A 13,590-nucleotide genomic window follows, 5' to 3' on the forward strand; every position below is an offset into this window, starting at 1 on the left:
GTTAGCTGGGGCGGAGGAGAAAGAATAAAGGTGAACCGCGCGCCCCCAGCCTTTCGAGTGGGGAAGGGGCGGCGCGGGCGCTCACGCGCGCCAAGGACTTAGGGTCTCTGGTTCTCTAACAGCGCTGGAGGCTGCCGGCCGCGGTCGCTCCACAATGAGCGTGTGAAGCTGTGGAGGAGGAGCCGAGGCGGCCGACAGGAAGGAAGAGCCGGCAGCCCCGCCCACGCCGCTGGCGTAGCGTGGAGATGCCTCCGCAGGCTGTGAGCTGTCACGACGTAGCGTGTAGTTCTTCCGCCATTTGTGGTCCCGTGGGCGGGTCAAAGTGCAAAAAAAAAAAAAATCCAGGGACCAGACAAGCTGCTGTTCTTTGGTGGTTGGTAGGTTTCATGCGGAGCTACTTCCGGCCTTATCTGCTTAAAAAAAAAGGGCTTTAAATTTATCAGCTTGAGCACGCCGATCTTTGCAGATAAATCTATGCCTAATGCTAAGTAAATGTAAACTTAAGTGATTTTAAACCTAAATGGTTTGTTTCTCCAGGCCCTGGAGTGAACCCTTAAACCAGTGGTTCTCAACCTTCTGGCCCTTTAAATACAGTTCCTCATGTCGTGACCCAACCATAAAATTATTTTTGTTGCTACTTCATAACTGCAATGTTGCTACTGTTATGAATCGTCATGTAAATATCTGATATGCAGGATGGTCTTAGACGACCCCTGTGAAAGGGTCGTTTGACGGCCAAAGGGGTCGCGACCCACAGGTTGAGAACCGCTGCAAACTGTAATAATAGACTGCTCTGAAGGCCCAAGTTTCCGGGGTCTCGTTCAAAATGCTGCATGCACCTCACTCTGCAGTGAAGACAGCCTTCATTCGTTTAAAATTAGGCATTGCCACGTTAGACTAGATGCTCTGTATGCAACTGTAATTAAACCCACTTTCTGCCCTCAGAGTTCAAACTAGTGGTAGATTCAGACAATTCAATGAGATTGGATGAAGCGCAGGGCACTCTGAAAGCAGATAGGAGTAACGCCTAATCAAGTGTTGGGTAATGGATCTCTAGGCAGGGGGAATAGGATGGGTGGAGCTAAGAAAACACAAAGAGGGAGGGAGTTTAAAAAAAAACACAAAAACTGGAGAGGTAAGCAACCTGGGACCAGATTTTTAAGAGACAGCCATTAACCTTAAAGCAGCCTTTTACATAAAATGAAGAGATCAGATTTGTATTTTTAAAGGGTTACTCATGGCAATGGATCAATGTTTCTCCTCTCTCTTCCTCTAAAAATTAATAAGAATAAGCCCTGACTGGTGGCTCAGTGGTTAGAGCGTCTGCCTGAGCACCGGAGAGTTCACAGGTTCAATTCTGGTCAAGGGCAGGTACCTGGGTTGCAGTTTCAGTCTGGGGTTGGAGGGGTGGAGTGTGGGAAGGCAACCAATCCATGTGCCTCACATCAGTGTTTGTTTCTGTTTCTCTTCCTCTGTCCTTCCCTCCCTCCCAACCTCCCACTCTCTAAAAAAAAAAAAAAACCAATGGAAAAAATATCCTCAGGTGAGGATTAATAAAATCAATAAAAGTAAAGTAAAATCAAGGATTACTCATTGCTATGTGGAGAATGGGAGATGGGTCTGTGGTCTTAGTCCCAGGGAAACTTTTAGTATCTCAGTCTTTCACTCCAGGCATTAGCATGGGAACGCTTCCCCAACCCTCTCCTCCAAACACCCACACACCTAGATAAAAATCTGCCTTCCTCTTTGGGGAGTATTCCTTCCCTCCTGCCTCACTCCTAGCTTCAAGTGTGTTAGTCTCTCTTCCTGTGTGTTTGCCCAGCAATTTGCCCCACTTTAAGAGTTCCTTGAATTCTGTCTTCTTACTCGTACTGCTCCTTCTACAGGACCTGGCAATGCAATGAGTCCCAGTGGTATTTTAAGGACCATGTCTCCTGGATGCCTGACTAACAGACCAGCTTTTTCCTGGGATTAACTGGATCACCTGGTGCCATGCCACCTCTCCAGCCTCCTTATGGGCACCTCTGTCTCCCCCTTCTACATCCTGCTTCCACACTCAAATTTTAAGTTTTAGCCCCATTAAACTCCCATTTCCAACATGCCTTGCCCTCCCTCAACCCTGCCTCTACACGTGCTGTTTCTTCGCCTACTTTCTCATTCTTTAAGCTTAGGTGTCAGTCCTTTGGGACATCCTGCCACTGGCTCCCTTCTCCAGGCTCTCTGAACACTGATGGATTTTATGTGCTCTCCTTTCTATCGGAGGCTAACGTCATTAAAGGACTGACTGTCTTTTACTCATTTCCCTCTCTCTGTCTAGCTCAGTGGCTGGTATACAGCTGGTAAGTGAATGAAATGTTTTACTGTATGTGATTTAGAAATTATACCACTGATTTGGTATGGAGTAATTTCCATGATATATTGCTAAGTGAAGAAGGCAAAATTCAAGAGTATAAACTATGCTGCCTTTTATGCAAGGAAGAAGGGGAAATAAGAAAACAAATGCGTAATGAACAACATAAACTGATGAACAAAAATAGAGCCAGAGTCAGAAGCATTGAACAGACTGTCCAACCTATGAGGGAAGGCAGGGGAAGGGTGGGGGGCGTTAAGAGATCAACCAGAGGACTTGCATGCATACATATGAGCGTAACCAATGGACACAAAAAAAAGGGAGACTTATCTAATACTTTAAACAATAAAGAACTTTTTAAAAAGAGAGAAAAATGTGTGGCCTGGCTGGAGTAGCTCAGTTGCGTGAGTATTGTCCTGTGCACCAAAAGGTGGTCAGTTCACTTCCCAGTCAGGGCACATACCTGGGTTTCGGGTTCAATCCCTGGTCAGGGCACACATGGAAGGCAACCAATCGATGTTTCCCTCTCCCATCTAAGGATGTCCTCAGGTGAGGATTAAAAAAGAAAGAAATGTGTCTGCAAATTTTTGCAGAGAAAAACTCAGGAAGGATAACCCCCAAACTAATAAAATTGGTTACCTATGAGGGGCAGGGAAAGTGAAGGGTCATTTGGTTGTTGGGTTGCATTCTTTGAAAATGTTCTTATTGCCAGAACCGGTGTGGCTCAGTGGACAGAGCGTCGGCCTGCGGACTGAAAGGTCCCAGGTTCGATTCCGGTCAAGGGCATGTACCTGGGTTGCGGGCACATCCCCAGGAGGAGATGTGCAGGAGGCAGCTGATCGATGTCTCTCTCTCGCATCGATGTTTCTAACTCTCTATCTCTCTCCCTTCCTCTCTGTAAAAAAATCAATAAAATATATTAAAAAAAAATAAAAATGTTCTTATTGATATTGAGAGGAAGGGAGAGGGACAGAGAGAAATGTCAATGAGAGAAACATTGACTGGCTGCCTCCTGCACACCGCCTACTGAGGACTGGGCCCCAAAAGCAGGCTGTTCCCTGATCAGGAATCAAATCAGTGACCTCTTGGTGCATGGGACAATGGTCAACCACTGAGCTAGGTTGGTTGGGTGGGTTACATTCTTGAAGGAAGCTACAGAGCTCTGACTGGGAAGGGTGAACTTCCTTGAGTATGTTTTGACTTTTTAAATCATGTTAATGGTCAATGTATTAAACAAAAGAAGGGCGGGAGATCCCTAGCTGGGTTGGCTCAGTAAATAGAGCATTGGCCTGTGGACTGAAAGGTTCCAGGTTCAATTCCGCTCAAGGGGGGCATGCAGGAGGCAGACAATTAGTGATTCTCATCATTTATGTTCCTTTTTCTCCCTCTTCTGAAATTAATAAAAATAAAAGATAATTTTTAAAAAGATGGAGGACATCTAAAATCTGAATATAGACATAAATAAACGAACCCAACTCTATTTTAGATGGATAAAAATAACATGGAAGGGGGAAAATAGGACTAATTCAACTAACTTTCAAAAAAAAAAAAGGGCAAATCTTGAATTAGTAGGTTTGCTGTGGTGGCAAGGGCATGGCCATTCTAAAACTATTGGGTGTATTGTGGATTGAGCACATGAGTAAAATATAGATGGTAGGAGGCAGGGTTCTCACGAGGGAAGTAGGGAGAAGCAGATATAGGATGAATGAAGTGAACAAAAACTTTGTGGGGATTAGGATGGGAAGCATAGAATTTATGGAAAAAATAAGATAGGTACACTTACACATGCCTAGTTCCCAGATCTTGCTTTCTACATGTTCCATACAAAGGACCAACACTCCTTGAAGAAATGGCTGGTTGCAGCCTGGGCAGGAGCAAGGAAGATAGCAGATAAGCTTGGGGTATTTTGTTGAGCTAGGAAAGAAGTACTAAAAAAAAAAATTATAAGGGCCACAAAGAGACACAAGAGCCAGCTTTAAGAAGCCAAATCTGGCACAATTTGAGCATCAAAAAAGTTCAGTAATAGCCGAAACCGGTTTGGCTCAGTGGATAGAGCATCGGCCTGCGGACTGAAGGGTCCCAGGTTCGATTCCGGTCAAGGGCATATACCTGGGTTGCGGGCACATCCCCAGTGGGAGATGTGCAGGAGGCAGCTGATCGATGTTTCTCTCTCATCGATGTTTCTAACTATCTCTCTCCCTTCCTCTCTGTGAAAAATCAATAAAATATATATTTTTTTAAAAAAAGTTCAGTAATAGATGATAACTCACTGAATAAAAGAACCCATGCATTCATACTGTTAATAGATATACACATACATGCATATACACCTAAGAAGAAGAAACATACAGGAGAAATAATTAGGCTATTCTTCAAAAATGTCCATGGCATGGGAGAGAAAGGTTGAGGTAATATCCCAGATTAAAGGAGGCTAAAGTGGCTAATAACTAAATGAAATACTTGATCCTGGCCTAAATTCAGGGGGAAATTGCTATAAAAGACACTGATGAATTTGGAGTATAGGCTATAAAGTATTACATGCTTTATACTATACCTGAGTGTGATGACTGTAAATATGTAAGCATTTATGCATAGTAAATATACACTGAAGTATTATGTGCCAAAGAATATGATACATGCAGCCTACTATTAAATAGTTCAAGTTTATAGATTATATGTAGGATGTACCCAAAATGTATACAAACACTTTGAATAATTATAAAGGCAGTGTTTATTAAAATACATTTCATTTTCAAAATTGAGCTAATCAAATGTATACATTTTTTTGGGATACCATATATAGTCAGCAGAGCTCAAAGTTGCCAAGATGGTAAGCATAAATTCTACAAGTGGGTTATCCTATATAATAAAAGGCTAATATGCAAATTGATCGAATGGTGGAACAACTCGTTGCTATGACATGCACTGACAACCAGGGGGCAGACGCTCAATGCAGGAGCTGCACCCTGGTAGTCAGTGTACTCCCACAGGGGGAATGCTGCTCAGTCAGAAGCCCTGAGCCAGGGGCTCATGGCTGGCAAGTGCAGTGGCGGTGACCAGAGCCTCTCCCGCCTCCACGGCAGCGCTAAGGATGTCCGACTGCTGTCCGACTCCATGGGCCTAAGCCATCAGTCAGACATCCCCCAAAGGCTCCCAGATTGTGAGAGGGTGCAGGCTGGGCTGAGGGACGGCCCCGCCTCCCCCCCCCCACAAGTGCATGAATTTCATGCACTGGGCCTCTAGTTGTTTAATAACATGCTATTTAGCCTCCATATGTTTGAATGTTTTTGAGTGTTTTTACTGTAGTTGATTTCAAATTTCATTACACTGTGATCTGAGAAGATGCTTGATATGATTTCAATCTTCTTGAACTTGTAGAGACTTGTTTTGTGTCCTAACATTTGGTTTAACTTTGAGAATGACGGTTGTGCACTTGAGAAAAATGTATATTATGCAGCTTTTGTGTCAAATGTTCTATAACTGTCAATTAAATCCATCTGATTCAGTGTGTCATTTAGAGTTACTGTTTCCTTGTTAATTAAAAATTTTTTTTTATTGATTTCAGAGGAAGGGAGAGGGAGAGCTAGAAACATCAATGTTGAGAAAGAATCATGGATAGGCTGCCTCCTGCACGCCCCCTACTGGGGATCAAGCCTGCAACCCATGCATGTGGTACCAGGAATCGAACCATGACCTTCAAGTTCATAGGTTGACGCTTAACCACTGAGCCATGCTGGCTGGGCTGTTAATTAATTTTTTTGTCTGTAAGATCTATCCAGTGAAATCCGTGGGATATTAAAGTCCCCTATTATGACTGTATTGTTATTGATCTCTCCCTTAAAGTCCTCTAGAAGTTTTAAAAATATATTTAGGTGTTCCTATATGGGATGCATGTATGTTTACCAGGGTTATATCTTCTGGTTGGATCAATCCCTTTAGTGTTATGTAATGACCTTTGCTGTCTCTTGTAATGGCCTTCATTTTGAAGTCTATTTTGTCAGATATGAGTATTATTACCCTAGCCTTTTTCTTTTTAAAAAATATATATTTTTATTGATTTCAGAGAGGCAGGGAGAAGGAGAGAGAAATATAAACATCAATGATGAGAGAGAATCATTGACTGGCTGCCTCCTGCATGCCCCTACTGGGGATTGAGCCTGCAACCCAGGTATGTGCCCTTGACTGGAATCAAACCTGGAACCCTTCAGTCCACAGGCTGGCGCTCTATCCACTGAGCCACACCAACTAGGGCTACCTTAGCCTTTTTTGTTTCCATTTGCATGGAAAAATTTTTCCATTCCTTCACTCTCATCCTGTGTAAGTCTTTTGTTCTTAGTTGGGTCTCTTATAGACAGTATATAATTGGGTCATGTTGTTGTATCCATTCAGCTATCCTATGTCTTTTGATTGGAGCATTTAATCTGCTTACATTTAAGGTTATTTTTTTTAAGAGAAATTGACATGTATTTTCTTTTTAAAAAAATATATTTCTTTATTGATTTCAGAGAGGAAGGGAGGAGAAGAGAGAGATGGAAACATCAATGATGAGAGAGAATCATTGCTTGGCTGCCTCCTGCACACCCGCACTGGGGATCGAGCCCGCAACCCAGGCATGTGCCCTTGGCTGGAATCAAACCTGGGACCCTTCAGTCCGCAGGCCAACGCTCTATCCACTGAGCCAAGCCAGCTAGGGCTACATTTAAGATTATTGATAGGTATTTATATATTGCCATTTTAATTCTGTATGTCTATGTTTCTCTATTTCTTCTCATTACAGCAGTCTCTTTAGCATTTCTTGCAGTGCTGGTTTGATGGTGATAAACTCCTTTAGTCTTTTTTTTTGTCTGGGAAGCTCTTTATTTGACCATCTATTTTGAATGATAATCTTGTTGGTTATAGTAATCTTGGTTTCAGACCCTTGCTTTTCAATACCTTGAATACTTCATGCCATTCCCTTCTGGCCTGTAGAGCTTCTGATGAGAAATCAGCTGACAGCCTTATGGGATTTCTTTTGTGGGTAACAAATTGCTTTTTTCTTGCTGCCTTTAAATTTCACTCCTTGTCTTTAATTTTTGCCATTTTAATGATGATATGTCTAGGGGTGGGCCTGTTTGGGTTCTTCTTGCTTGAGGTTCTCTGTGCCTCCTGGACTTGTGTGACTTTTTCCTCCATCAGGTTAGAAAGCTTTTCTGCCATTATTTCTTCAAACACGTTCTCTATCCCTTGCTCTTTTTCTCCTCTAGCACACTTATTATGTGAATATTGTTACATTTCATGTTGTCCCACCGCTCCCTTAAACTGTTCTCCTGTTTTTTTTGTTTTTTGTTTTTTTTTTTGTTAATCCTCACCCAAGGTATTTTCCCATTGATTTTTTTAGAGAATGGAAGAGGGTGGGAAAAACAGAAACATCGATGTGAGAGAAGCACATCAATTAGTTGCCTCCTGCACGCGGCCTGAGCAGGGCCCATGCTAGGGAGGAGCCTACAACCAAGGTACATGCCCTTGACTGGAATTGAACCCGGGACTTTCAGTCAACAGGCTGATGCTCTAGTCACTGAGCCAAACCAGCTAGGGCCACCTGTGTTTTTAATTTTTTCTTTTTGGTTTTCTATCGTTTTCTAATTCACTGATCTGATCCTCGTCTTCCTCTAATCTGCTGTGTATTCCTTCCACTGTGTTCATTAGTGTTATGTCCATCTTCTTAGTTACTATATCTTTTTTCATGCTGTTGAGCATCTTTGCCATCATTATTCTGAACTCTGTCTGATAAATTTATTATCTCCATTGTATTTAGCTCTTCTGAAGAATTCTCTCATTCTTTTGTTTTGAGGTTGTGTTTTTGTCTCCTTATTTTGGCTGCCTATTTGGATTTGTGACTATGTATTAGGTCAGTGGTTCTCAACCTTCCTAATGCTGCGACCCTTTAACCCTTTGCGGTCGTATTAAATTTGGACATGGGTGTCGTACTGGTTGGAATTAATTTCCATCAAAGGAGCAGTGATACATAACATGCAAGATTATGAAGGATAAACAAGATTTATTAATTCTTTTTTGGAACTACGTCACTACTAGTAGAATCACTACAAACGTTATCACTTTCTACGTCAGTCAGTATTCAAGGTGCCAAAATAAAACTCATCGTTACTTTCAGATTCGCAGTACACTTCTTTCAGTAACTTTCTTTTTGCCAATTTGGAGTATTATTTTGAAATATCTTAACAAGTGAGAATGCCTAATTACAGTTAAACGTAATTTGTAAAGCTTTATTTGAATAAAATTCTGCGAAGTATCTCCGAAGCTTATCGATTTCTTCACTCTCAAAAGGCGACTGACTCGCCACGGTGTTTTGCATGGCGAGTGTGGAACGACCGAGTTTGTTTATATTGAGTTTCTGTATCTCCGAATTGTCAGGGCAATGTTTTGGTTCGTGACAAGGTCGCTTAGACACTTAAGAGCTTTCAAAGAAATTATGAACTGATAAATGAATGAATAGAGTTAAGATTCGTACGGTTCCTTGCTGTGGTGGCTGAGAGCAGACATATGACCGGAATGATAAAAAAGCTTTGGTGGCTGAGAGTAGACAAACGACCACAAAGGGTTAATACAGTTCCTCATGTTGTGGTGACCCCCAACCATAAAATTTTCTTTGCTACTTCACAACTGTAATTTTGCTACTGTTATGAATCGTAATGTAAATATCTGATATGCAGGATGTATTTAGGCGACCCCTGTGAAAGGGTCGTTCGACCCCCAAAGGGGTCGTGACCCACAGGTTGAGAACCGCTGTATTAGGTAGATATGCTACACCTCCCAACCTCTAGTCTAGTACAAAGATTCAAAGCCTCCAGAGACCCACCTCTGCCTGCAGACTGATTGAATTCAGTCTTGAGTGGCCTCAGGCTATTGTCCACAGGCGGGGTGCGAGAGGTTTTCCAACAGGGTCGGGGAAATTGCTTCTGCCTGGAGGCTAATTTTTGTTCTCAGTCTCTTAATGGGCCTGAGAAACTCCACAGGGTTGGGCAACTGCCTTTCCCTAGTCAAAAAGAACCTGGATAGCAAAGGTCTGTCTGAGAAAGATATCCTCCACAGCACGAGGGAATGACTCAGCATAGGAAACCAGGATGCCTGCCTTCCGAGTTCCAACCCCACAGCCCTCAACCCTAGCTTATGCTCACACAGCTCAGTCCACTCTGCCCTCCCTCTGCTGGAATCCAAGGTGAGTGGCTGCACACGAATTTTTGTGTTTTGGCCCTGTAAGAGGGTGCCTGCATTTCCAGCCATCTCTCCCTGGCAGACAGCAACCCTTCTGTTTTTCACAGCCAGATGCTATGTGAGCCCCTTTCTCAGTTCTGGTGCTCTCTGTAGGGGGGGCCCAGCTTGAGGGTTAGACCCCAGAGTTTTCAGTGGCAAACCACACAGCTGAGATATCTCTGAGGAAATTCTGTAGTATTAAGCACATTCATATTGTGCAATTATCACTACCATCTATTTCCAGAACTCTTTCCATCCTGCAAAACTGAAGTTCTGCACCCATTAAGTAGTAAGTCCCCATTATCCCTTCCCTCCAGGCCCTGGTAACACCATTGTACTGTCTGTCTCTAGGATTTTGAATACTCTAGGTATGTCATATAAGTGGAACCATACAGTATTTGTCTTTTTATATTATTTCATGTAGTAATAATAGCTGCTCTATAGTTGTTTTTTTCTAAAATATATTTTATTGATTTTTTATAGAGAGGAAGGGAGAGAGATAGAGAGCCAGAAACATCAATCAGCTGCCTCCTGCACATCTCCTACTGGGGATATGCCCACAACCAAGGTACATGCCCTTAACCGGAATCAAACCTGGGACCTTTCAGTCCGCAGGCCGACGCTCTATCCACTGAGCCAAACCGGTTTCGGCTGCTCTATAGTTTGGTATGGGTTGGCAACTGTCAAAGGATGTTTCCCTTGAGAATTGGTCACATGGTAATTCTGGATTGTATACTGGACATTTTTTTAAAAATATATTTTATTGATTTTTTACAGAGAGGAAGGGAGAAAGATAGTTAGAAACATCGATGAGAGAGAAACATCGATCAGCCGCCTCCTGCACATCCTCCACTGGGGAAGTGCCTGCAACCCAGGCACATGCTCTTAACTGGAATTGAACCTGGGACCCCTCAGTCCACAGGCCGACGCTCTATCCACTGAGCCAAACGGTTTCGGCATCCCTCCTAATTTTTATCTGCCACATGTGGGCGTGGGACTAGCTCATTCTGAATCTCCACCCCTACAAATCTCAGTGTGGCTTCTTTAAATTCCTAATTGTAGAACTTGCATTCAGCTAGATTTCAGGAGGCTCTGAATGATGACTATTCTGTAGTTAAGTTGTAATTTTGATGTGGTTGTGGGAGGATGCGAGTACCACATTCACCTATGCTGACATCATGACCAGAAGTGTATATAATCCTTTTAAGATACTGTTGGATTTAGTTTGCTTGTATTTTGTTGAGGATCTAAGAAATCTTTGCATTTAAAATGTTTATATTATTTCACATGTACTGGTATTATAATAGCTGCTCTATAGTTTTGATATGGGTTGGCAACTGTCAATGGATGTTTCCCTTGAGAAGTGGTCACATGGTCATTCTGGAGTGTATCCTGGACATTTTGACTATTATGCTGTGAGATTCAAGGTTCTGTTAAAATCCCCTCATGAATATTTGTGTTTCAGCAGGCAATTTAACTTCTGGCCAGAAAGACAGGGCTCTTTAGAAGTTTTAGGCACCTGTGACACCACTACTGTTATAGCCCTATGGCAGCGCCACCCTTGGGTGAATCAGGAAGAGAAAATAAAATGGTGATTACCCTTCTTCTGAGTGTCCCTTTTTCCGATTGTTCTGCCGGAAAACAGTTTTAGCTGCCAGGGCCAAACTGTCTATCTTGCAACTTTCGCCTGCCTTCAAAGGTCGGAGAAAAAAATAGATTTCATACTATCCTCTCTAGTTCACAGGGTCCCTTCCCCTGGACATCTGGCTAGAGCTAAGATGGGTTCTTTTAGGGTTTTTTAACCTGACCTCAGAGGTAAAAGCCATGAAAAAGAAAATACCAGGAAACACTTCTGTGTGGATTAAGTTTGGACTCCCTTCCCTAATCTGACTGCTTTTATTTTCCCGTCCTCAAGTAATTTTATTTTCCCTAAGTTTTAGTTGTAATCAGTGGGAGAGAGATGCTTTAGTGTGCCTAAGTCTTGGCCAGCACTAGAGGTTGGAAAGCAACTTGCGAGAGTTCATAAATCTGTACTTTCACCAGAGCCAATACTGTTGTTTTCTATCTAAATTTGCTCAAACTGATGCTGGGAGGTTCCATCTGAGAAGAATTTGTGAATTTGAACTTGCTTTCACAAAAACAGCTGTGTCAGCTACATTTGCTCAACTTCATGGCAGGAAGTTAGTTTTGAGAATTTATGAATCTGAGCTTAATTTTCACAAATGCTTCATTCTTGTTTACCCAGATTTGCTTTTAACAAAAATTGTTTTTTATCCTCTAGATTTGCTGGGAAGCTGCTTTTGAGAACTCTTGAATCTGATCTCGTTTTCATAGAGGACTATTTTTTCAGCTGGATTTGTACAATTAACTCATCTTGAGAAGTTAATTTTGTGAGCTCAAATCTGCATTCATTTGCACAACTACTGGGTTTCATCTAGATATGCTCAATCTCATGCTGGAAAATTACTTTGTTTTCAAAACACGTTTTTTTTTTCATCTAAACTTGCTTAAAATTTTGTTTTGTGAATACTCCCCTGAGGATATTTTTCCCACTGATTTTTAGAGGGTTAAGGGAAGTTTAACTTTTTGAAAAACTGCCATATTGTTTTCCACAGTGGCTAAACCTCACGCTGGGCCCAGCAGAGCATCAGAACTGAGACAGGGGCTCACATAACATCAGAGAAGAGGGACTTCGATGTGAGAGACATGGATAGATAGCCTAGAGAGACTAACTTTTCTTTTTTTTATTTCTAAACATTTTTATTTATTTCAGAGATGAAAGCAGATGAATAGAGAAAGAAAGCACAATATCAGTGATGAAAATCATTGGTCAGCTGCCTCCTGCACACCCCCTACTGGGGATCAAGCCCACAACCTGGGCATGTGCTCTGACCAGAAATCGAACTGTGACCTGCTGGTTCATGGGTCAACACTCAACCACTGAACCACACTGGCCAGGACCCACTACCATACTTTTGACAACCACTTACAAACCACTCACTTCAAAATCTTTTGTTTTCTCCCTTCTGTGATAGACTAATAATTGTCTCCCGTGTATACTCTTTTATTTATAATCTCCCCAAGTTTAAATGAATACACAACTATTCAGCTAGAGCAGCTGTGGGCAAACTATGGCCCGTGGGCCGGATCCGGTCCGTTTGAAATGAATGAAACTAAAAAAAAAAAGGCTGTACCCTTTTATGTAATGATGTTTACTTTGAATTTATATTAGTTCACACAAACACTCCATCCATGCTTTTGTTCTGGCCCTCCGGTCCAGTTTAAGAACCCATTGTGGCCCTCGAGTCAAAAAGTTTGCCCACCCGAGCTAGAGGCATTTTAGTGATCCCCACAGGGTAGCAAGCATATGAGACTAAGTTCGAGCCAATTATAAGAGTGCAGTTTCCAGGCCCTCTGCTTCCTCTTTCCTTTCCTATGGGCTTGAACAAGGATGTGGGGCTGGTATGACAGCTTTAACCATGTAGATGAGAACCACCACCCGGGGAAGGGGAGGGGTTGGTGGAGCAGTAAGACGGTGGAACCCTGAATCCCTAGATGATCTTGTTTAACAGTTGCTTTACCCTAAGCCTGCACCACTCCCCGATCCCTGGACTGTCACATGAGAAGTAAATGACAGTGACCCTCGCACAATATGGGAGTTAGGGGCGCCAAGTTTCATGCAGTTGAAAATCTGTGTGTAACTTCTGACGCCCTGCCCCAAAACTTAAGTTGTAAGTTGTCCCTTGGTATCTGTGTATAAGTGGACAGCCCAGTTTAAACCCATGTTGTTTAAACTCATTTCCAGCTGCCTTGCTTATGCCCCCAATACCTCAAATTCAACGTATCAGCCCACCCTGCATCCTGTTGTTCTTGTGTTCCTAAACACAAAGAATATTCCAACTACTTCTTGATAAGGGCTCTATCACCTATATATCCCATCAAGAGATTCTGTCATTCTTTTTTTTAATATATTTCATTGATTTTTTACA

The 13,590-nt window shown here is 42.4% G+C and overlaps 1 protein-coding gene across 1 annotated transcript in view; it reads right to left on the minus strand.

Moving 5' to 3' along the window:
* Nucleotides 1-1,929, minus strand: part of ATXN2L (ataxin 2 like) — a 14,021-nt gene extending 12,092 nt beyond the window's left edge. Inside the window, exon 1 of the mRNA XM_006756873.1 lies at nt 1,867-1,929. Within this exon, the coding sequence (XP_006756936.1) occupies nt 1,867-1,929 (63 nt within the window). The remainder of the gene's footprint in view (nt 1-1,866) is intronic.
* Between the last annotated feature and the right edge of the window lie 11,661 nt (nt 1,930-13,590).

Source organism: Myotis davidii, unplaced genomic scaffold (assembly GCF_000327345.1).
Source record: "Myotis davidii unplaced genomic scaffold, ASM32734v1 scaffold934, whole genome shotgun sequence".
In the NCBI taxonomy this organism is placed as follows: Eukaryota; Metazoa; Chordata; class Mammalia; order Chiroptera; family Vespertilionidae; genus Myotis; species Myotis davidii.